Source organism: Lytechinus variegatus, chromosome 2 (assembly GCF_018143015.1).
Source record: "Lytechinus variegatus isolate NC3 chromosome 2, Lvar_3.0, whole genome shotgun sequence".
Lineage (NCBI taxonomy): Eukaryota > Metazoa > Echinodermata > Echinoidea > Temnopleuroida > Toxopneustidae > Lytechinus > Lytechinus variegatus.
In genome coordinates this window covers 55837585-55863608 of record NC_054741.1, presented here as the reverse complement: position 1 = coordinate 55863608, position 26024 = coordinate 55837585, and the positions used below count along the sequence as shown (strand labels likewise).

Below are 26024 nucleotides of genomic sequence, written 5' to 3'. Positions count from 1 at the left end.
TCGATGTGGTAGCCATATATGGCCTATAATTCTTACTTCAAATGACTTGGTAAAGATCCAACGCTGCAACCACGCCAAAGTAGAAGAATTAAACACATCAGATAAGTTTGCGTAAAGTCATTTATCATTTATTGGAACCAAGGCTGAACATAGCCGACTATAAAATTACATATATTGGCGTAGAGCACCTATTAACACCAAAATATAGACATCATAATTTGAAACAAAAATTTTATAGACTTTTCAAATCTGTCCCTTTTTTTTGATACGCACTGTATAGTCTCTGGTTTAATATGGGGTTTCAGATTTCACAACTTTGCCAATGGCACAGATCTTCCCTCATGTAACACTACATGCATGCCTTGCCCTATGCAAGTGCAGAGAGTTGGCGCTCTCCAAATGATTCTGCAAAGGCGCAGTCCAACCATAAAAATAATTTAAAATGTTTTTTTTTCTAAATGCAGAAACACTTGAATTCAAACCTGTCAGCTATTTCATGGTTATGCCCATGCATATGGGAATAATTATAATTTTGCAACCATTTCTTGTTGGAATAATCTTAATCATATCTCTATCTCATGAAAATTAGTATTTTAGCCATCTAATCAAACAAAACTCACCAGAAGGTGTGTTGCTGCATGAAACTCCTGCATCCTCAAAGTGACCACAGTTATAAATATTTGGTCCACTATGGGGACAAGCAAAGAGATCTGCTTCAGTTCCGTTACACTGAACTTCGTTAAGAATGATGCTGCCACTACCTTCTCCAAAGTGGGCACTAGAATAAGCAGTCCCAATATCACCCAGACCAAGGATCTGACAAACAACTGTAGCATCAGTGTCATCCCAGAAATCATCACATACAGTTCCCCATTCACCGTTGTATTGGACTTCCACTCGGCCTTCGGTCTCGGATAAGCCACCCACAAGACGGATAGATCCTAGTTCAAAGAAGCGAAAATATAATTAGACATAAACTTCTCTCCTTTAACTTGGTGCATTATATAGTATTTGGTGTAATATGGGTTTCAGATTACACAACTTTGCCCATGGCACAGAATCTTCTTTCCTGTAACAATGCGTCGTCCCAAGGAGTGCAGAGAGGTAGCTTTCTCCAAAGAATTCTGCAAAGACCCAGTCCAAGATCCGCATAAATTACTAGAGATGCTCGGCGGGTCGTGCGGCCTAGCAAATGTATCAGCCGAACCCATCGCAACAATGACCCTGCCCACATTTTGCCTGTGGTACCAAATTGATGACAATAATATGACGCCGCAGCGTGACTCTGCAGAACCTAAAGTATTGTCCAGTACACCTGTTAGGGAATACAATTATATAGTAATTTAGATATATTTTGTAACCCTAAGACCCCCCCCCCACCAAAAATGATAGGCATCTTCACTTTACCTTCTAATATTGCTTCTGTGTGCCAACTGTTATGACAAATTGGGGAAAAACATGAGTTACAAGAATAAAACAAGTGGAATGCCTCTGGCCGTCTCACCTGTATCACGCGGTTCAATATAGCAGCAGTGCTGACTTTGCATACTACTCTAACTCGCACAAGATGTTCAGTGATACATGGTTACTCTTATGTCCTCTTTTTATGAACTAGACCAATAAACTTACAGAGATATGATGGTTATTCAACAAAAAACCCAACATGGCCAAAGTTCATTGACCTTACATGACCTTTGACCTTGATCATGTGACCTGAAACTGGAACAGGATGTTCAGTGATACTTGATTACTCTTATGTACAAGTTTCATGAATCAGATCCATAAACTTTCAAAGTTATGATGGTAATTCAACAGATACACCAAATTCGGCTAAAGTTCATTGACCTTTGACCTTGGACATGTGACCTGAAACACGCACAGGATGTTCAGTGATACTTGATTACTCTAATGTCCAAGTTTAACGAACTAGACCAATAAACTTTCAAAGTTATGATGGTAATTCAACAGATACCCCCCGATTCGGCCAAAGTTCATTGACCCTAAATGACCTTTGACCTTAATCATGAGACCTGAAACTTGCACAAAATTTTCAGTGATGCTTGATTACTATTATGTCCAAGTTTCATGAATCAGATCCATAAACTTTCAAAGTTATGATGGGAATTCAACAGATATCCCCAATTCGTCCAAAGTTCATTGACCCTAAATGACCTTTGACCTTGGTCATGTGACGTGAAACTCATGCAAGATGTTCATTGATACTTGATTAACCTTATGTCCAAGTTTCATGAACTAGGTCCATATATTTTCTAAGTTATGATGACATTTCAAAAACTTAACCTCAGGTTAAGATTTCGATGTTGATTCCTCCAACATGGTCTAAGTTCATTGACCCTAAATGACCTTTGACCTTGGTCATGTGACATGAAACTCTAATAGGATGTTCAGTAATACTTGATTAACCTTATGGCCAAGTTTTATTAACTAGGTCCATATACTTTCTAAGTTATGATGTCATTTCAAAAACTTAACCTCAGGTTAAGATTTGATGTTGACGCCGCCGCCGCCGCCGTCGCCGTCGGAAAAGCGGCGCCTATAGTCTCACTTTGCTTCGCAGGTGAGACAAAATCTTTCCACAAAAATATGGTTACCATGGCAACCATGTCTCCGCCCACATCAAAATCAATAGGTGGCTTTGCTTAATGGACCTTCATGTCACATTTGGAGATGATCGGAGAAGAAATGCAGCAAGTAGGAAATCTCTGCGGCGGCGGATAAGGCCAAATCCATAGTATAGAATTAATAACAGCTTTTTTTAATTGCAGAAATCTGTAAATTACTTCAAGATTGCACCCATATAAGGAATGAAATGCCGCCGCATATTTCTGTAGTTAATCGTATCTCTGATCTCATGAAAGTTAGTATTTTAGCCATCTAATATCAAACAAAACTCACCAGTGTTGCTGCTGCATAAGACTCCTGCATCCTCATCGTGACCACAGTTGTGATTGTATGGACCGTTACTAGGACAAGCAACGAGATCTGTTTCAGTTCCGTCACACTCAACATTGTCAAGAATGATGCTTCCACTACCTTCTCCAAAGGCAGCATTACTTTGTGCAGTCCCTGAATCACCCAGACCAAGGATCTGACAGACCACTGTAGCATCAGTGTCGTCCCAGGAATCGTCACATACAGTTCCCCACTCTCCGTTGTAATAGACTTCAACTCGACCTTCAGTGTCTGATGAGCCATCCACAAGACGGATCACTACTAGTTCAGTGATCAAAAATAAAATCAGACATAAACCTCTCTCCTAAAATTGATGCATTATATAGTCTCTGGTTTCATATGGGTGTTCAGATTACACAACTTTGCCCATGACCCAGGATCTGCTCTCTCGTAACACTGCATGCGGGCCGCCCTATGCAAGTGCAGAGAGTTGGCTATCTCTGCAAAGACGCATTCCATCTGCATGAATTTCTTATAAAAGCTCTTTTTTATTTTTCTAAATACAGAAAGACCTGGATTCAAGCATGCAAGCCACTTCAAAGTTACACCCATATAAGGAATGACTATAACACTATAACTAGTTCTTGTGGGATTCACCTAAATCCTATCTCTGAGCAAAAAATAGTATTTTAGCCATTTAATATCAAATAAAACTCACCAGAAGGTGTGTTGCTGCATGAAACTCCTGCATCTTCAGCATGTACACAGTTGTGCATGTTTGGTCCACTATTAGGACAAGCAAAGAGATCTGTTTCAGTTCCATAACACTGAACGTTGTCAAGAATGATGCTTCCACTACCTCCTCCAAAGGCAGCAAAACTAAGGGCAGTCCCTGAATCACCCAGACCAAGGATTTGACAAACTACTGTAGCATCAGTGTCATCCCACATATCATCACATACAGTTCCCCACTCTCCACCGTAATAGACTTCCACTCGACCTTCAGAATTTGATGCGCCATTCACAAGACGGATCGATTCTGAAAATAGCAAAGGAAAGAAGAAATGCAAATTTATTTCACTTATGAGTCTATCCTTTAAATTCTTCTTTGATTTTCAAGTGTGCATTAAGGAAGGGTTCATTTCACATACACTTTCCCTAAATGAGGGTGCATCTGACACCTCAATACTGATAAGTCAAAACCATGATTATATAAATGGAGACTTAGTGCATCCTTACTACCTTAGGTCGTATCGTAACAGATTTCCACTCAGCCTTTGTACTCAGGATAGAACCATCCACAAAATGGATCGATTCTGACAATACCCAAGTAAGAATTTTCAAGGTGATCTCTCAAGTAATTCTGTAGAAGTGCACAATCTTGAGTCTGAGCATTTTCTTCTTGTCAAGTATGCGAGCTAGGTAGCCTATAAAAAGTTCAGTGATTCTGACCCAAGCGCTGAAATTGTAAAATGTCTCCTGAATCCAAAATGTGTCACATCCATCTCTCTGACTGAAAAAAGTATCGAATTCCCGAAGAAAAAAGATTGGCGATGTCTCTGAGACGGATTTGGGACTATTCTGACACAGTTTTTTTTTAAATTTTCGAGACTCATAAAATGTCGCGGGGATTCAGAAGATGTCTCCACGACAAGTTTAGAAATTTTCTCAAAACCGTCTCAAAGTACTCCAAAGTCCGTCTGAAAGGAAAAAAATATTAAAATAAAATATTGGAAATATCTTTGTGACGGAAACACAAAGTATTATTTTTGTAATGGGGAAAAACGTATTCAAGACGTCTCTGGGATGGATTTGGGACTATTTTGAGATTCTCGAGACGAATGAAACATCGTAGGATCTGTGAAGATGTCTCCGCGACAAGCTTCAAAATCATCTCCAAATCAAGTCGAAACCGTCTCAAAGTAGTCCCAAATCCGTCTTAAAGAAAACAAATATTGGAATAAAATATTGAAAAAAATCTGTGCGACAAAAACGAAAAGTATCTATTTCGTGATGGGAAAAAGGTATTGGAAACGTCTCTGAGATAGATTTGGGACTATTTTGAGATTCCCGAGACTAATGAAACATCGTCGGGCCTCGGAGGACGTCTCTGCGACAAGTTTCAAAATCGTCTCGAAACAGTTTAAAAGTAGTACAAAATTCAGCTCAAATGTGAGATACTACCATCAGTTCACTCAAAGTGTTGTTAATTAACACGCATACAAAAACCCTCACACCCAGAGACACATTCACAGTTTCTTATGAACTCTACAATACCTTTTTTGTGTGCGTCTGTTCATGGAGACAAGTAAATTAAGTGTTAAGTGAAATGGGGCGACAATTCTCTCCTCCACAAATTGTCGCCTAATTAGGCCACAATTTGTGCAGGTGTGACAATTTGTGTTCTCAGTTCTTTTACAAACTGTCGCATAGTGACAATTTGTACAGGGGTGACGATTTGTGGAGCAACAGTGGTCCTTCATAAATTTTTGAGAAACATTAATGAATTCAATGCAATGTTTATAACAAATGGTGTCTACTTTGGAACTCAATCACAATTAGATATCTTGGAATCTTAAAAAAAAACTCACCAGTAGGTGAAGATGTAGTTGTGCTAATACATTGAACACCTGCATCTTCACTGTGACCACAATTGTGATTGTATGGACCGTTACTAGGACAAGCAAAGAGATCTGTTTCAGTTCCGTCACACTCGACATTGTCAAGAATGATGCTTCCACTACCTTCTCCAAACGCAGCAAAACTAACGGGAATCCCAGAATCACCCAGACCAAGGATTTGACATACCACTGTAGCATCGGTGCTACCCCAAAGATCATCACATACAGTTCCCCACTCTCCATTGTAATAGACCTCCACTCGACCTTCAGTATCTGATGAGCCACCCACAAGACGGATTGATTCTGAAAAAAGTAAAGGAAAAAGGAATGCAAATTCATTGAACCTATGACTCAATCCTTTGAAATTCTTCTTTGTATCACTGAGAGTGAGCATTATGATATCAAAGCAGCTTTTTCTTGTATACTCTACTCCACTGAGGGTGTATAATTATGCATCCTTGAATGAAACATCGATATCAAGATTACATAAAATCGAGACTGCATGCATTTTTTGTGGCAATAGGCAGTCCAAGAATCATCCAGACAAAGGATCTAACACACTACTGTATTTCATATCTTCATAGATTTTCCCTTGTACTTGAGACTTGTGAGCCACCCCAAAAAAGAGTTGATACTGACATTACTCTAGTAAGAATTGTCAAAGCAATCTGTCGAATGATTCTTTAGTTTATGACTTTCAGTATGATTTTTTTTTAAACTAAAATATGCACCCTTGGTTACCCTTAGAAGTTCAGCGATTCCGGCACAAGTGCTGATATTGTAATATGTATACAAGTTATAAAAATCATATTTTATCTGAGAGCCTCAACTTGAAAATTTGAAGACTTGAAGTCCTACATAATTTTCTATGCTTTTGAGAAATATCCAGAATTTGAAGATTATTCGACAGATCATGTAAAAAACCTAGGAATGGAATTTGATAGAGGGTGAACAGTTGAGAACTTTATATCTAAATTAAAACTTGCAATGTTTAGAACAAATGGGACTACTTTGGAGCTTCATATGAATTATTGATTGATTGATTGATTTTATTTGTCAGGTAACTATGAACAAGTACATGAAAATATGAACAGAAGTGTATACCTTGACATGATTGCCCATGAAAGCCGAGATGGCTTATTTCCAATGGGGTCCTTACATCAGTAATTGACAACAATGTACATCTATGAAAAAAAACACCTATAGAAATCTACAAACTACGTCAATTAAGTCTAGACCACTAAATTTACACGATGAATTGTAAAACTTAATATATAAAAACACAAAAACAAATAAGTTTTCCATGAAAACCAATTACGCAAAATATGATAAAAATAATTGTAAAACAGGTTGAGTAAACGATCATTACTTCTAGGTTACATATGAAAATAATACGATAATCAGTTTTTAAGTAGCACTAAATGCATCGTAGCTAATACAAGATTCATGAATCGTAAAAGCTAAGATATGAAAAAGTACAAATAAGTTTGACATCAAACTTTCACGCAAACAACAAAAGATGATGAAACAATGTAAAACAAATTGATTAAATGAATAATAACTAAATAGTTATATATAAGACTACATGATACACATGAAATTAGAAAGAATATTTAACATTACAGAGTGGGGACATTTTTAAAGTGTTTTTTAAGTGTTGTTTCAATACTCTTTTGAATTGTGTAAAAGTCTTAACCGATTTAACATGATTAGGGAGGGAATTCAAAAAATGTATACCTTTATAAGAAAATGTGTTACCAATTTGACCTTTTCTCATAGGTACAACAAAGTTAAACAGGCTATTTCTTGTTTCATGCCCGTGAATATTAGATGACCGTGTAAAGTTTTTTGATATGTAATGATATTCGTTTGAATAGAAAATTTTATGAACGTGGTGAAGTATAAGTTGTTGCGACCTCAAGTCTATGCGATTAAGTATATGAACAAAAGTACCGCCGAAGTCCGTCTCTTGCCCCAAATGGAGTATTTCTAAATCCCATTTATGTGTAATTTATATCTTGTAATTCCACCCAGAAGAACCAAAAATGAATAAATATGTGACAAAATCCTCAGTCAACACACACAAATCATTCGCTTATTCTTGATCTGTGAATTGAATTGTTCTTATATTCATACTTTGAATTAGATATCATAGCCTCTTATTTAAAAAAAATCTCACCAGTAGGTGAAGATGTCGTTGTGCTTGAGCATACAACTCCTGCATCCTCGTAATGGCCACAGTTGTGAATGTTTGGTCCATTATTAGGACAAGAAAAGAGATTTGCTTCGGTTCCGTCACACTGAACGTTGTCAAGAATGATGTTTCCACTACCTTCTCCAAAGGCAGCATTACCTCGTGCAGTCCCTGAATCACCCAGACCAAGGACCTGACACACCACTGTAGCATCAGTGTCATCCCAGGAATCATCACATACAGTTCCCCACTCTCCATTGTAATAGACTTCTACTCGACCTTCAGAATCTGATGAGCCATCAACAAGACGGATCAATTCTAGTTCAAAGAAGCAAAAATATAATTAGACATAAACTTCTCTCCTTTAAATTGTTGCATATATAGTCTTTGGTTTGATATGGGGTTTGAGATGACATAGCCTTGTCCATGAAACAGATTCTTCTCTCTTGTAACAATGCCTCGTCCCAAGGAAAGCAGAGGTGGCTTTCTAAAAATGATTCTGCAAAGACACAGTCCATCGGCATTAATAATTTGTAACAGCTCTTTCTTTTTTCTAAATGCAGAAAGGCCTGGATTCAAACCTGTGGGTCAGTTCAAGGTTGCACCCATATCAGGAATGACTCTATAACAATTTCTTGTGGGATTCACCTTAACGGTATCTCTGATCTCATGAAAGTTAGTATTTTAGCCATCTCGTTTCAAACAAGTGGAACGCCTCTGGCTGTATCATGCACCTGCATTAATCAAGTCATTATAGTAACAGTGCTGACTTTGAAAACAGTTATTGAATAACTATTCACAAATGAAAAAACTTATAATATGATAATCAAATTCTATGTCCATTGGAATTTGACATTTGGCAACATGACATTTGGCCATATCATGTGAATTAAGACGTGTGCAAAACATACTTAATAACCCGTCTATGTTTTATGAACTACAAGTGTAGATTCATAAAGTTATGATACCAATTTAACAAATACCCCTAATACGACAAAATTTCATTGACCTTATATGACTTTTGATCTTGGTCATATGACCTGAAACACACACAGAATGTTCAGGGATACATAATTGCTCTTTTGTGTAAGTTCCATAAACTAGATCAATAAAGGCCTGGTCACACCGCCCGATCGTTGTTGGAACGGTAGCGAGCGGTGATGATTTTTTTTCTCTCCGCTCCACGACCGCTCCAACAACGCTCGGGCGGTGTGAACAGGCCTTAATTTCTTTAAAAGTTATGACAATTCAACAAATACCCCCAATAAGGTCAAAGTTCATTGACCCTAAGTGACCTTTGACCTTAAACTCGTGAAGGGTCTTCAGTGATACACTTTCATCATTATATCTAAGTTTCATGGACTAGGTAGATGTAATTTTTAAGTTATGGCGTTAAGATTTCGATATTGATTCCCCCCAACACGGTCTAAGTTCTTTGAGCCTAAATGACATTTGACCTTAGTCATGTGTACTGAAACTCAGGCAGTATGTACAGTAATACTTGATTATCCTTACATTCATATTTCATGAACTAGCTTAAAATAATTTTAAGTTACGATAACATTTTAAGAAATTAACTTTGGTTAAGATTTCAATTTGACGACGCCACCGCGGTGAGCCGTCAGAAAAGCGGCGCCTTTAGTCTCGCTTGGGTATGCAGGCGAGAAAACAAAACTCACCAAGTGTGTTGCTGCATGAAACTCCTGCATCTTCATTATGTACACAGTTGTGAATGTTTGGTCCATTATTAGGACAAGCAAAGAGATCTGTCTCAGTTCCTTCACACTGAACGTTGTCAAGAATGATGCTTCCACTACCTTCTCCAAAGGCAGCATAACTAAGAGCAATCCCTGTATCACCCAGACCAAGGATCTGACACACAACTGTAGCATCAGTGTCATCCCAGAAATCATCACATACAGTTCCCCACTCTCCACCGTAATAGACTTCCACTCGACCTTCAGAATCTGATGCGCCATTCACAAGACGGATCGATTCTGAAAATAGCAAAGGAAAGAAGAAATGTAAATCAATTTCACCTATGATCTATCCTTTTAAAGCTATCTTTCAATTACAAAGTGTCCATTATGATATGGAAGTGGTCACTTCATGAAAATTTTCCCTACTCAGTATATGTCTAAAACCTCTATTCTGATATTAAGCAAAGATCAATATTACATCAACGGCAAAAGAGAGTCCTAGAACAGCTGTAAGCTATATTTTAATGGACTTCCACTTGGCCTTAGTACTCATGATAGACCCACCAACAATACGGAAGGATTCTGACAATTATTCCTAAACGTTTTACGTAGCTGATCTGTCAAGACATTTTATAGTTCATCAATAGCATTCGAAAGCATTTTCATGTATCCAATTACCATTTAGACCATTCATTAATTTGCCACCTAGGTTACATTTTGAAATTCAGTGATTATGAGCCAAGTGCTGAAATTGTACAATGTTTACAAGCTATCCAAAAAGTATCGTATCTGAAAGCTTTAACGTGCAAATTAGAAGGATGGAGGTCATTTATATTTTCCATGTATTTCAGAAACATCAAGATATAAAACCTTATCAACCTACAAGTGATTATGTAGAAACTTAGGAATGTTCTTTGATATTTGGTTGACATTTAAGAGTTTATTCAAAAGAAAACTTCCAATGATGGCCTTCTTCAGGTCTTCACAACAATTAGTTATCATTATAGCCTTCTAAAAAACACACACACTCACCAGTAGATGCAGATGTAGTTGCGCTGGTGCATTGTACTCCCGCATCTTCACCGTGCACACAGTTGTGATTGTTTGGACCGTTACTAGGACAAGCAAAGAGATCTGTTTCAGTTCCTTCACACTGAACGTTGTCAAGAATGATGCTTCCACTACCTTCTCCAAAGGCAGCATTACTTCGTGCAATCCCTGAATCACCCAGACCAAGGATTTGACACACAACTGTAGCATCAGTGTCATCCCACAAATCATCACATACAGTTCCCCACCCTCCACCGTAATAGACTTCCACTCGACCTTCAGAATCTGATGTGCCATCCACAAGACGGATCGATTCTGAAAATAGCAAAGGAAAGAAGAAATGTAAATTAATTTCACCTATGATTCTATCCTTTTAAAGCTTTCTTTCAATTACGAAATGTCCATGATATAGAAGTGATCACTTCATGCAAATTTTTTCTACTCAGTATATTTCTGAATCCTCTATTCTGATATCAAGAGAAGAACAATATTACATCAATGGCAAAAGAGAGTCCTAGAACTGTAAGCTATATTTTAATGGACTTCCACTTGGCCTTGATACTCATGATAGAGCCACCTACAATACGGAAGGATTCTGACAACCATTTATGCTACCAGAGTATGTCTGAAAGTGAATATTGCATACAGACTGTCCAAAAGTAAATATCTATGTTAATAACAAATTTGACATACGTTGGAGTTCAACAACAATGAAATATCTTGGAATCTTGTTTAAAAAAAGCTCACCAGTAGGTGAAGATGTAGTTGCGCTGATGCATTGAACTCCTGCATCTTCACCGTGACCACAGTTGTGATTGTTTGGACCGTTACTAGGACAAGCAAATAGATCTGTTTCAGTTCCGTCACATTCAACATTGTCAAGAATGATGCTTCCACTACCTTCTCCAAAGGCAGCATAACTAAGAGCAATCCCTGAATCACCCAGACCAAGGATTTGACACACAACTGTAGCATCAGTGTCATCCCACAAATCATCACATACAGTTCCCCACTCTCCACCGTAATAGACTTCCACTCGACCTTCAGAATTTGATGCGCCATTCACAAGACGGATCGATTCTGAAAATAGCAAAGGAAAGAAGAAATGTAAATTAATTACACCAATGATCAATTCTTTTAAAGCTTTCTTTCAATTACAAAGTGTCCATTATGATATGGAAGTGGTCACTTCATGCAAATTTTCCCTACTCAGTATATGTCTAAAACCTTTATTCTGATATTAAGCAAAGATCAATATTACATCAATGTCAAAAGAGAGTCCTAGAACAGCTGTAAGCTATATTTTAATGGACTTCCACTTGGCCTTAGTACCCATGATAGACCCACCCACAATACGGAAGGATTCTAACAATTATTCCTAAACGCTTTACGTAGCTGATCTGTCTAGACATTTTATAGTTCATCAATAGGATTCGCAAGCATTTTCATGTATCCAATTACCATTTAGACCATTCAGTTAATATGCCACCTAGGTTTAATTCTAAACATTAAGTGATTAAGAGCCAAGTGCTGAAATTGTACAATATTCAAGCTATCCAAAAGGTATCGTCTCTGGAAGCTTTAACGTGCAAATTTGAAGGCTGGCGGTCATTTATATTTTCCATGTATTTCAGAAACATCAAGATATAAAATCTATCAACCTACAAGTGATTATGTAGAAACTTAGGAATGTTCTTTGATATTTGGTTGACATTTGAGAGTTTATATTTAAAAGAAAACTTTAAAAGAAAACTTCCGATGATTGCCTTCTTCAGGTCTTCACAACAATTAGTTATCATTATAGCCTTCTAAAAAACACACACACTCACCAGTAGGTGCAGATGTAGTTGTGCTGGTGCATTCTACTCCCGCATCTTCACCGTGCACACAGTTGTGATTGTTTGGACCGTTACTAGGACAAGCAAAGAGATCTGTTTCAGTTCCATCACACTGAACGTTGTCAAGAATGATGCTTCCACTACCTTGTCCAAAGGCAGCATTACTTCGTGCAATCCCTGAATCACCCAGACCAAGGATCTGACACACAACTGTAGCATCAGTGTCATCCCACAAATCATCACATACAGTTCCCCACTCTCCACCGTAGTAGACTTCCACTCGACCTTCAGTATCTGATGATCCACCCACAAGACGGATCGATTCTGAGAATGGGGAAGGAAAAAGGAAATACAATTAATTTCATCAATGATTATATCCTTTGAAATCTTTCTTTCAATTCCATTTCATATGTACACTTTACGCTACTAATTGGTCAAGTCAAGACTGCATGCACCCTTTGTGGCAAAAGACAGTCAAAGAGCAATCTACACTAAGAATCTGACAAACTCACTGCTGTAGCATCATTGATCACTTAAAAATTACAATGTTCAGAATGAATGGCCCTTGATTAGGTTCTCCAGAACAATGTCATTATAGCCTCCTACACAAAATTCATGATGTAGTTATCATGGGGTGCATTTTACTCCTACATTTTCAATGTGCCCACAGTCGGGAACTTATGCGCCACGGCCGAAGATACCAATCTGTTCTTCATAATTTTCAATATTTTGAGAAGCATCCAGAATTCGAAATGAGTCATAAGAAGTCAAGATGATTGCAGTGTTTATAAAATATATGGCATATTTTGGGTCTCCATAACCATAAGATATCTTAGCCTCCTATGGAAAAAAAACCCAACACCAGTTGAAGATGTACTAGTGTTGTTCTACTCATGCATCTTCACCGTGCACACAGTTGAGACTGTCTGGGTCATCACCACATTGATTTATTTAAGAGCCCATGTTATGTGCAATTTTTATCTAGGATTTCCACCTTCAAGTACATAAATGAATGAAAGCTCGAAAAAATCTTCAGTGGATATACACAACAAGTGGAATGCCTCTGGCCGTCTCACCTGCATCACGCGGTTCAATATAGCAGCAGTGCTGACTTTGAATACTTCTCTAACTCGCACAAGATGTTCAGTGATACATGGTTACTCTTATGTCCACTTTTTATGAACTAGACCAATAAACTTACAGAGAAATGATGGTTATTCAACAAAAAAAACCAACATGGCCAAAGTTCATTGACCTTACATGACCTTTGACCTTGATCATGTGACCTGAAACTTGAACAGGATGTTCAGTGATACTTGATTACTCTTATGTACAAGTTTCATGAATCAGATCCATAAACTTTCAAAGTTATGATGGTAATTCAACAGATACACCCAATTCAGCCAAAGTTCATTGACCTTTGACCTTGGTCATGTGACCTGAAATGCGCACAGGATGTTCAGTGATACTTGATTACTCTAATGTCCAAGTTTAATTAACTAGACCAATAAACTTTCAAAGTTATGATGGTAATTCAACAGATACCCCCGATTCGGCCAAAGTTCATTGACCATAAATGACCTTTGACCTTAATCATGAGACCTGAAACTTGCACAAAATGTTCAGTGATGCTCGATTACTATTATGTCCAAGTTTCATGAATCAGATCCATAAACTTTCAAAGTTATGATGGGAATTCAACAGATATCCCCAATTCGGCCAAAGTTCATTGACCCTAAATGACCTTTGACCTTGGTCATGTGACGTGAAACTCATGCAGGATGTTTATTGATAATTGATTAACCTTATGTCCAAGTTTCATGAACTAGGTTCATATATTTTCTAAGTTATGATGACATTTCAAAAACTTAACCTCAGGTTAAGATTTTGATGTTGATTCCTCCAACATGGTCTAAGTTCATTGACCCTACATGACCTTTGACCTTAGTCATGTGACATGAAACTCTAATAGGATGTTCAGTAATACTTGATTAAACTTATGGCTATTTTTTATTAACTAGGTTCATATACTTTTTAAGTTATGACATCATTTCAAAAACTTAAAAAAAAAAAACCTCAGGTTAAGATTTGATGTTGACGCCGCCGCCGCCGCCGTCGGAAAAGCGGCGCCTATAGTCTCACTCTGCTTCGCAGGTGAGACAAAAATCATTAGCTTATTCTTGATTTATTTATAATTATCTAACAGGGAGTTGAGATGTTCTTTTATTCATAAATTAAATTAGATACCATAGCCTCTTATAAAAAAAACCTCACCGGTAGGTGGATATGTTGTTGTGCTGGAGCATACTACTCCTGCATCCTCACTGTGGCCACAGTTGTGATTGTATGGGCCATTACTAGGACAGTCAAAGATACTCAATTCAGTTCCAGTACAATGAACATCGTCAAGAATGATGCTACCACTACCTTGTCCAAAGGCAGCATTAGTTTGCGCAGTCCCTGAATCACCCAGACCAAGGATCTGACACACCACTGTAGCATCAGTGCCATCCCAGTAATCGTCACACACAGTTCCCCACTCTTCATTGTAATAGACTTCTACTCGGCCTTCAGAATCTGATGAGCCACCCACAAGACGGATCAATTCTGAGCATAGTGGAGGAAAGAGGAAATGCAAGATACATGTATCAAGATACATAAATAAAGACTGCATCCTTTGTGGCAAAACACTCAGAATGGCCCAGACCAAGGATATAACACCTTACTTTGGTCCGCATCGTAAGTCCTCCATTCAGCCGTAGTACTTGACTGTGATCCACCCACAAAACAGATGGATTCTGACAATCCTCGAGTAAGAAATTTGAAGGCAATCTGTCTCGTAATTCTTGAATTTATGGCTTTCAATATGACATATCTTTTTAATGTACTCAAATAGGCACCGTTGCTTTCCTTTAAATGTTCGGTGATTCCGACACAAGTGCTGAAATTATACAATGTATGCAAGCTATTCAAAAGTTGATTTATCTGAGAGCCTCAACTCGAAAACTGGAAGACTTGAAGTCCTTTATACTTTTCTATATTTTTGAAAATTATCCATAATTTTAAAAGTAGTCAAAATTCAACAGATCATGTAGGAACTAGAGTAGTAAAGGAGAGAGGAAATACAATTGATTTCATCTAAGATTCTATTCTTTCAAAATTGTCTTTGAATATTCAGTCACTTTGTGTTACAATATAGAAAGAACCATTGCTGTTCACTTTATCTGAGAATGTGTCTGCAACCTCTGCAGATCAAGATGCATAACATCAAGATACACAAACGGAGACTGCATGCCTCCTTTGTGGCAAAAGGCAGTCCAAGAATAACCGAGACAGAAGGATCTGAGTCATCTAACACACCATTGCATTTGATATCGTCATAGATTTCCACTTTGCCTTGGAATTTATGAGCCATCCTTAAGACGGATCGATTCTTAGAAATACTCAAGTAAGAATTTTTAGGCAGATCTCTAAAGTAATTCTAGGTTTTGTAGCTTAGTGGATAAGTCTCCAGACATTGAACCACAAGAGCCGGGGTTCGAACCCCAACACAGCACACATGTCCTTTAGAAAGGCGTTGATCTACATTTACCATGCTCCACCCAGGTGAAGTAACTGGGTACCCAGTATTTCTTAAATGCTTTATCACCCGATAAGAGTAGCCACAACGCCACAACTGGGCGTTGTGGCGTGCGCCTGTAATCCAAGCTGTGGGGAAGTTACAAATTGATGCAGAGGTTCGAGCCCTGGTCACATCTTTCGGATGGTGACGTTAAAGGTCGGTCCCAGACGTAAATAATCATATCTGATTGATACACGTCTGACAAAACTCAAATACACAAATACACACACATGGTAAAGCCGTTGAAATAGTGAGTAGCGCTTAGAAACATTGTATTAAGCGCTATATAAATGTTGAATATCATTATTCTTACATGATCTTCAGTATGATCATTTTTATCTTTTCATATGATGAAGTATGCAACCTAGGTTATCTTTAAAAGTTTCAGAGATTCCTAAGTGCTGAAATTATACAATATATACAAACTATCCAAAATTTGTCTTATCCGAAAGCTTATTGGAATACTGAAGGTACTTCATGATTTTAGAGTCTTTAAAAAACATCAACGACTTGGAAGCTGATGAAAGCTATTTGGTTGACATATCAGAAATTTGTATCTCAAAGACTTAGCCATCTTTTTTAAAAAATAAGGTATACTCCAGGCAGTGGCGTAACTACGGGGGGCATGGGGGGCACGTCCCCCCCAATCGGCTGACAAAAAAGAAACCGGGAAAAGTAGAAAATGAGGGAGAAAGGAAGAGAAAAGTAATGGGAAGAAAAAAATATTATTCATTATAATGTTATATTATACTTATGTTATGTTACATTACATAATAAACATTTTTATCATAACTTTATGAAACTTAATTTGCTCAAGGCCTATGTCTTCATTGTTCCTGATGCTCGCAACGAAATATGTAACCCTGTTCTACTAAGGCCGCCCGCTTTCAAGTCAATTTACACCAAATATATTTCCTCGCACTTTGAGTTATCATTGTTTTGTGTAGTGACATATGCTTTTTTTTCATGACTACTTAAAGTAATTGCCCCATGTTAAGGTCTTGATATGTATGAAACATTTCCTGTCCGTGATTACGTTCGCATTAGTGGATTGGTGAGATATGTCTGCTCTCCATGAATTCCTAAAGTCATTTCTTAAAATGTCCCTTTTTCTGATTGGAATATCAAATATTTTCAGCTCCCGCTTCGCGCTCGCATCATTTGGGTAATGAAATACGTATGGTCCTAGTAAATTCCTACAAACAACCCTTAGAATGACTTACTTCAGGTCGGAAATATCTAAATTTTAAGCTCGCGCTTCGCGCTCACAATATTGGATTTGTGAGGTGCGTATGATAATCATGATTACAAGGACTACAAAAAAGTGCTCCAAGTGTTCAGATATAACTCTAACAAAATCAGCATGGCTTGGCACTCGCAATAGATGACTATAGTGAGATATGAACATGTATACTCTTAATAGATTCCTAAAATATAGTCCCTAAAATCTCAGAGTATGGGGTCAATATATCCAAAAATTTCAGTTCGTGCTTCCCGCTCGCATTGTTTCGCGAGACAGGTACCCATCATGATTACAAAAATTTGATTATAATGTCCCTTTTTAGGACTGAATATCAAAAATTTTCAGCTCACGCTTCGCGCCCGCATTTTTTGATCAGCGAGATACATATCCGTGTATCTCCCTGTATGGGGTCAATATATACAAATATTTTAGCTTGCCCCTTCCCACTTGCATTGTTTCGAGAGACAGGTACCATCATGATTACAAAAATTTAATTATAATGTCCCTTTTTAGGACTGAATATCAAAAATATTTGATCAGTAAGATACAAATCCGTTTAATGACATTGTCCTTAATGTCTCTATTAGGTCAGTATACCTGGCATTTCAAAATTTTTGCAGGTGCCCCTCCCCATTGCCGTGACCCATGGTATGCCACTGACTCCAAGTCTTCACAACAATTAGTTATCATCATAGCCTTCTGTTGAAGATCACACTCACCAGTAGGTGAAGATGTAGTTGTGCTGGAGCAAACCACTCCTGCATCCTCACTGTGGCCACAGTTGTGATTGTTTGGACCGTTACTAGGACAAGCAAAGAGATCTGTTTCAGTTCCTTCACACTGAACGTTGTCAAGAATGATGCTTCCACTACCTTGTCCAAAGGCAGCATTACTTCGTGCAGTCCCTGAATCACCCAGACCAAGGATCTGACACACAACTGCAGCATCAGTGTCATCCCACAAATCATCGCACACAGTTCCCCACTCTCCACCGTAATAGACTTCCACTCGACCTTCAGAATCTGATGCGCCATCCACAAGACGGATCGATTCTGAAAAAAACAAAGGAAAGAAGAAATGTAAATATATTTCACCTATGATTCTATCCTTTTAAAGTTTTCTTTCAATTACGAAGTGTCCATTGTAATATAGAAGTGGTCACGTTATGCAAGTTTCCCCTACTCAGAATATGTCTGAAACCTCAATTCTGATATCAAGCCAAGATCAATATCACAATAATGGCAAAAGAGAGTCCTAGAACCACTGTAAGCTTTATTCTAATGGACTTCCACTTGGCCTTGGTACTCATGATAAAGCCACACACAATGCGGAAGGAGTCTGACAATTATTCTTAACCAAGAATTTTCTGTATCTGATCTGTCAAGAAATATCATAGTTTATCAATAGGATTCGCAAGCATTTTCATGTATCCAATTACCAGTTAGACCATTCAGTTAATTTGCCACCTAGGTTACATTTTGAAATTCAGTGCTGAAATTGTACAATGTTTACAAGCTATCCAAAAAGTATCGTATCTGAAAGTTTAACGTGCAAATTGGAAGGCTGGAGGTCATTCATAATTTTTCATGTTTTTGAGAAACATGAAGACATAAAAACTTCGGAACCTACAAGATATTATGTAGAAACTTTGGAATGATCTTTGATATTTGGTTGTCATTTGAGAGTTTATATGAAAGAAAACTTCCAACGATGGCCTTCTTCAAGTCTTCATAACAACTAGATATTATTGTACCCTCCTTTAAAACAAGAACTCACCGGTAGGTGAAGATGTCGTTGTGCTGGAGCATTCTACTCCTGCATCCTCACTGTGGCCACAGTTGTGATTGTTTGGACCGTTACTAGGACAAGCAAAGAGATCTGTTTCAGTTCCATCACACTGAACGTTGTCAAGAATGATGCTTCCACTACCTTGTCCAAAGGCAGCATTAGTTCGTGCAGTCCCTGAATCACCCAGACCAAGGATCTGACACACAACTGCAGCATCAGTGTCATCCCACAAATCATCGCACACAGTTCCCCACTCTCCACCGTAATAGACTTCCACTCGACCTTCAGTATCTGAGGATCCACCCACAAGACGGATCGATTCTGAAAATAACAAAGGAAAGAAGAAATGTAAATTATTTTCACCTATGATTCTATCCTTTTAAAGTTTTCTTTCAATTACGAAGTGTCCATTATGATATGGAAGTGGTCACGTCATGCAAATTTTCCCCACTCAGTATATGTCTAAAACCTCAATTTTGATATCAAGCCAAGATTTATATCACATTATTGGCAAAAGAGAGTCCTAGAACCACTATAAGCTATATTTTAATGGACTTCCACTTGGCCTTGGTACTCATGATAAAGCCACCGACAATACGGAAGGAGTCTGACAATTATTCTCAACCAAGAATTTTCTGTAGCTGATCTGTCAAGAAATGTTGCAGTTTATCAATAGGATTCGCAAGCATTTCATGTATCCAATTACCATTTAGACCATTCAGTTAATTTGCCACCTAGCTTACATTCTGAAAATTCAGTGATTATGAGCCAAGTGCTGAAATTGTACAATGTTTATAAGCTATCCAAAAAGTATCGTATCTAAAAGCTTTAACGTGCAAATTGGAAGGCTGGAGGTTATTTATAATTTTTCATGTGTTTGACAAACATCAAGACTTAGCAACTTACAAGATATAATGTAGAAACTTTAGAATGATCTTTGATATTTGGTTGACATTTGAGAGTTTATTTAAAACAAAACTACCGATGATGGCCTTCTTCACGTCTTCATAACAACTAGATATTATTGTACCCTCCTTTTAAACAAGAACTCACCGGTAGGTGAAGATGTCGTTGTGCTGGTGCATTCCACTCCTGCATCCTCACTGTGGCCACAGTTGTGATTGTTTGGACCGTTACTAGGACAAGCAAAGAGATCTGTTTCAGTTCCATCACACTGAACGTTGTCAAGAATGATGCTTCCGCTACCTTGTCCAAAGGCAGCATTAGTTCGTGCAGTCCCTGAATCACCCAGACCAAGGATCTGACACACAACTGCAGCATCAGTGTCATCCCACAAATCATCGCACACAGTTCCCCACTCTCCACCGTAATAGACTTCCACTCGACCTTCAGAATCTGATGCGCCATCCACAAGACGGATCGATTCTGAAAAAAACAAAGGAAAGAAGAAATGTAAATATATTTCACCTATGATTCTATCCTTTTAAAGTTTTCTTTCAATTACGAAGTGTCCATTATGATATAGAAGTGGTCACGTCATGCAAGTTTCCCCTACTCAGTATATGTCTTAAACCTCAATTCTGATATCAAGCCAAGATCAATATCACAATAATGGCAAAAGAGAGTCCTAGAACCACTGTAAGGTATATTTCAATGGACTTCCACTTGGCCTTGGTACTCATGATAAAGCCACCGACAATACGGAAGGAGTCTGACAATTATTCTTAACCGAGAATTTTCTGGAGCTGATCTGTCAAGAAATATCGTAGTTTATCAATAGGATTCGCAAGCATTTTCATGTATCCAATTACCATTTAGACCATTCAGTTAATTTGCCACCTAGGTTACATTTTGAAAATTCAGTGATTATGAGCCAAGTGCTGAAATTGTACAATGTTTACAAGCTATCCAAAAAGTATCGTATCTGAAAGCTTTAACGTGCAAATTGGAAGGCTGGAGGTCATTTATAATTTTTCATGTGTTTGAGAAACATCAAGACTTAGCAACTTACAAGATATTATGTAGAAACTTTAGAATGATCTTTGATATTTGGTTGACATTTGAGAGTTTATTTGAAAGAAAACTTCCAATGATGGCCTTCTTCAAGTCTTCATAACAACTAGATATTATTGTACCCTCCTTTAAAACAAGAACTCACCGGTAGTTGAAGATGTCGTTGTGCTGGTGCATTCCACTCCTGCATCCTCACTGTGGCCACAGTTGTGATTGTTTGGACCGTTACTAGGACAAGCAAAGAGATCTGATTCAGTTCCATCACACTGAACGTTGTCAAGAATGATGCTTCCACTACCTTGTCCAAAGGCAGCATTAGTTCGTGCAGTCCCTGAATCACCCAGACCAAGGATCTGACACACAACTGCAGCATCAGTGTCATCCCACAAATCATCGCACACAGTTCCCCACTCTCCACCGTAATAGACTTCCACTCGACCTTCAGAATCTGATGCGCCATCCACAAGACGGATCGATTCTGAAAATAACAAAGGAAAGAAGAAATGTAAATATATTTCACCTATGATTCTATCCTTTTAAAGTTTTCTTTCAATTACGAAGTGTCCATTATGATATAGAAGTGGTCACGTCATGCAAGTTTCCCCTACTCAGTATATGTCTGAAACCTCAATTCTGATATCAAGCCAAGATCAATATCACAATAATGGCAAAAGAGAGTCCTAGAACCACTGTAAGGTATATTTCAATGGACTTCCACTTGGCCTTGGTACTCATGATAAAGCCACCCACAATACGGAAGGAGTCTGACAATTATTCTTAACCGAGAATTTTCTGGAGCTGATCTGTCAAGAAATATCGTAGTTTATCAATAGGACTCGCAAGCATTTTCATGTATCCAATTACCATTTAGACCATTCAGTTAATTTGCCACCTAGGTTACATTCTCAAAATTCAGTGATTATGAGCCAAGTGCTGAAATTGTACAATGTTTATAAGCTATCCAAAAAGTATCGTATCTGAAAGCTTTAACGTGCAAATTGGAAGGCTGGAGGTTATTTATAATTTTTCATGTGTTTGACAAACATCAAGACTTAGCAACTTACAAGATATAATGTAGAAACTTTAGAATGATCTTTGATATTTGGTTGACATTTGAGAGTTTATTTAAAAGAAAACTACCGATGATGGCCTTCTTCACGTCTTCATAACAACTAGATATTATTGTACCCTCCTTTTAAACAAGAACTCACCGGTAGGTGAAGATGTCGTTGTGCTGGAGCATTCTACTCCTGCATCCTCACTGTGGCCACAGTTGTGATTGTTTGGACCGTTACTGGGACAAGCAAAGAGATCTGTTTCAGTTCCATCACACTGAACGTTGTCAAGAATGATGCTTCCACTACCTTGTCCAAAGGCAGCATTAGTTCGTGCAGTCCCTGAATCACCCAGACCAAGGATCTGACACACAACTGCAGCATCAGTGTCATCCCACAAATCATCGCACACAGTTCCCCACTCTCCACCGTAATAGACTTCCACTCGACCTTCAGAATCTGATGCGCCATCCACAAGACGGATCGATTCTGAAAAAACCAAAAGAAAGAAGAAATGTAAATATATTTCACCTATGATTCTATCCTTTTAAAGTTTTTTTTCAATTACAAAGTGTCCATTATGATATAGAAGTGGTCATGTCATGCAAGTTTCCCCTACTCAGTATATGTCAGAAACCTCAATTCTGATATCAAGCCAAGATCAATATCACAATAATGGCAAAAGAGAGTCCTAGAACCACTGTAAGGTATATTTCAATGGACTTCCACTTGGCCTTGGTACTCATGATAAAGCCACCGACAATACGGAAGGAGTCTGACAATTATTCTTAACCGAGAATTTTCTGGAGCTGATCTGTCAAGAAATATCGTAGTTTATCAATAGGACTCGCAAGCATTTTCATGTATCCAATTACCATTTAGACCATTCAGTTAATTTGCCACCTAGGTTACATTTTGAAAATTCAGTGATTATGAGCCAAGTGCTCAAATTGTACAATGTTTACAAGCTATCCAAAAAGTACCGTATCTGAAAGCTTTAGCGTGCAAATTGGAAGGCTGGAGGTCATTTATAATTTTTCATGTATTTGAGAAACATCAAGACTTAGCAACTTACAAGATATTATGTAGAAACTTTAGAATGATCTTTGATATTTGGTTGACATTTGAGAGTTTATTTGAAAGAAAACTTCCAATGATGGCCTTCTTCAAGTCTTCATAACAACTAGATATTATTGTACCCTCCTTTAAAACAAGAACTCACCGGTAGGTGAAGATGTCGTTGTGCTGGTGCATTCCACTCCTGCATCCTCACTGTGGCCACAGTTGTGATTGTTTGGACCGTTACTAGGACAAGCAAAGAGATCTGTTTCAGTTCCATCACACTGAACGTTGTCAAGAATGATGCTTCCACTACCTTGTCCAAAGGCAGCATTAGTTCGTGCAGTCCCTGAATCACCCAGACCAAGGATCTGACACACAACTGCAGCATCAGTGTCATCCCACAAATCATCGCACACAGTTCCCCACTCTCCACCGTAATAGACTTCCACTCGACCTTCAGAATCTGATGCGCCATCCACAAGACGGATCGATTCTGAAAAAAACAAAGGAAAGAAGAAATGTAAATATATTTTACCTATGATTCTATCCTTTTAAAGTTTTTTTTCAATTACAAAGTGTCCATTATGATATAGAAGTGGTCACGTCATGCAAGTTTCCCCTTCTCAGTATATGTCTTAAACCTCAATTCTGATATCAAGCCAAGATCAATATCACAATAATGGCAAAAGAGAGTCCTAGAACCACTGTAAGGTATATTTCAATGGACTTCCACTTGGCCTTGGTACTCATGATAAAGCCACCCACAATACGGAAGGAGTCTGACAATTATTTTTAACCGAGAATTTTCTGGAGCTGATCTGTCAAGAAATATCGTAGTTTATCAATAGGATTCGCAAGCATTTTCATGTATCCAATTACCATTTAGACCATTCAGTTAATTTGCCACCTAGGTTACATTTTGAAAATTCAGTGATTATGAGCCAAGTGCTGAAATTGTACAATGTTTACAAGCTATCCAAAAAGTATCGTATCTGAAAGCTTTAACGTGCAAATTGGAAGGCTGGAGGTCATTTATAATTTTTCATGTGTTTGAGAAACATCAAGACTTAGCAACTTACAAGATATTATGTAGAAACTTTAGAATGATCTTTGATATTTGGTTGACATTTGAGAGTTTATTTGAAAGAAAACTTCCAATGATGGCCTTCTTCAAGTCTTCATAACAACTAGATATTATTGTACCCTCCTTTAAAACAAGAACTCACCGGTAGGTGAAGATGTCGTTGTGCTGGTGCATTCCACTCCTGCATCCTCACTGTGGCCACAGTTGTGATTGTTTGGACCGTTACTAGGACAAGCAAAGAGATCTGATTCAGTTCCATCACACTGAACGTTGTCAAGAATGATGCTTCCACTACCTTGTCCAAAGGCAGCATTAGTTCGTGCAGTCCCTGAATCACCCAGACCAAGGATCTGACACACAACTGCAGCATCAGTGTCATCCCACAAATCATCGCACACAGTTCCCCACTCTCCACCGTAATAGACTTCCACTCGACCTTCAGAATCTGATGCGCCATCCACAAGACGGATCGATTCTGAAAAAACCAAAGGAAAGAAGAAATGTAAATATATTTCACCTATGATTCTATCCTATTAAAGTTTTCTTTCAATTACAAAGTGTCCATTATGATATAGAAGTGGTCACGTCATGCAAGTTTCCCCTACTCAGTATATGTCTGAAACCTCAATTCTGATATCAAGCCAAGATCAATATCACAATAATGGCAAAAGAGAGTCCTAGAACCACTGTAAGGTATATTTCAATGGACTTCCACTTGGCCTTGGTACTCATGATAAAGCCACCGACAATACGGAAGGAGTCTGACAATTATTCTTAACCGAGAATTTTCTGGAGCTGATCTGTCAAGAAATATCGTAGTTTATCAATAGGACTCGCAAGCATTTTCATGTATCCAATTACCATTTAGACCATTCAGTTAATTTGCCACCTAGGTTACATTCTCAAAATTCAGTGATTATGAGCCAAGTGCTGAAATTGTACAATGTTTATAAGCTATCCAAAAAGTATCGTATCTGAAAGCTTTAACGTGCAAATTGGAAGGCTGGAGGTTATTTATAATTTTTCATGTGTTTGACAAACATCAAGACTTAGCAACTTACAAGATATAATGTAGAAACTTTAGAATGATCTTTGATATTTGGTTGACATTTGAGAGTTTATTTAAAAGAAAACTACCGATGATGGCCTTCTTCACGTCTTCATAACAACTAGATATTATTGTACCCTCCTTTTAAACAAGAACTCACCGGTAGGTGAAGATGTCGTTGTGCTGGAGCATTCTACTCCTGCATCCTCACTGTGGCCACAGTTGTGATTGTTTGGACCGTTACTGGGACAAGCAAAGAGATCTGTTTCAGTTCCATCACACTGAACGTTGTCAAGAATGATGCTTCCACTACCTTGTCCAAAGGCAGCATTAGTTCGTGCAGTCCCTGAATCACCCAGACCAAGGATCTGACACACAACTGCAGCATCAGTGTCATCCCACAAATCATCGCACACAGTTCCCCACTCTCCACCGTAATAGACTTCCACTCGACCTTCAGAATCTGATGCGCCATCCACAAGACGGATCGATTCTGAAAAAACAAAAGAAAAGAAGAAATGTAAATTATTTTCACCTATGATTCTATCCTTTTAAAGTTTTTTTTCAATTACAAAGTGTCCATTATGATATAGAAGTGGTCATGTCATGCAAGTTTCCCCTACTCAGTATATGTCAGAAACCTCAATTCTGATATCAAGCCAAGATCAATATCACAATAATGGCAAAAGAGAGTCCTAGAACCACTGTAAGGTATATTTCAATGGACTTCCACTTGGCCTTGGTACTCATGATAAAGCCACCGACAATACGGAAGGAGTCTGACAATTATTCTTAACCGAGAATTTTCTGGAGCTGATCTGTCAAGAAATAT

The 26024-nt window shown here is 38.1% G+C and overlaps 1 protein-coding gene across 1 annotated transcript in view; it reads right to left on the bottom strand.

The window, feature by feature from the left end:
- The window catches only part of LOC121408414 (deleted in malignant brain tumors 1 protein-like), a 65094-nt gene that overhangs the window by 23676 nt on the left and 15394 nt on the right, over positions 1-26024 (bottom strand). Inside the window, exons 11-26 of the mRNA XM_041599891.1 lie at positions 25353-25685; positions 24287-24619; positions 23221-23553; positions 22155-22487; positions 21089-21421; positions 20023-20355; positions 18958-19290; positions 17901-18233; positions 14591-14923; positions 12308-12640; positions 11226-11558; positions 10461-10793; positions 9408-9725; positions 7714-8046; positions 5505-5837; positions 3632-3952 (exon numbers count right to left, since the gene is read on the bottom strand). Of these exons, the coding sequence (XP_041455825.1) occupies positions 3632-3952; positions 5505-5837; positions 7714-8046; positions 9408-9725; positions 10461-10793; positions 11226-11558; positions 12308-12640; positions 14591-14923; positions 17901-18233; positions 18958-19290; positions 20023-20355; positions 21089-21421; positions 22155-22487; positions 23221-23553; positions 24287-24619; positions 25353-25685 (5301 nt within the window). The remainder of the gene's footprint in view (positions 1-3631; positions 3953-5504; positions 5838-7713; positions 8047-9407; positions 9726-10460; positions 10794-11225; positions 11559-12307; positions 12641-14590; positions 14924-17900; positions 18234-18957; positions 19291-20022; positions 20356-21088; positions 21422-22154; positions 22488-23220; positions 23554-24286; positions 24620-25352; positions 25686-26024) is intronic.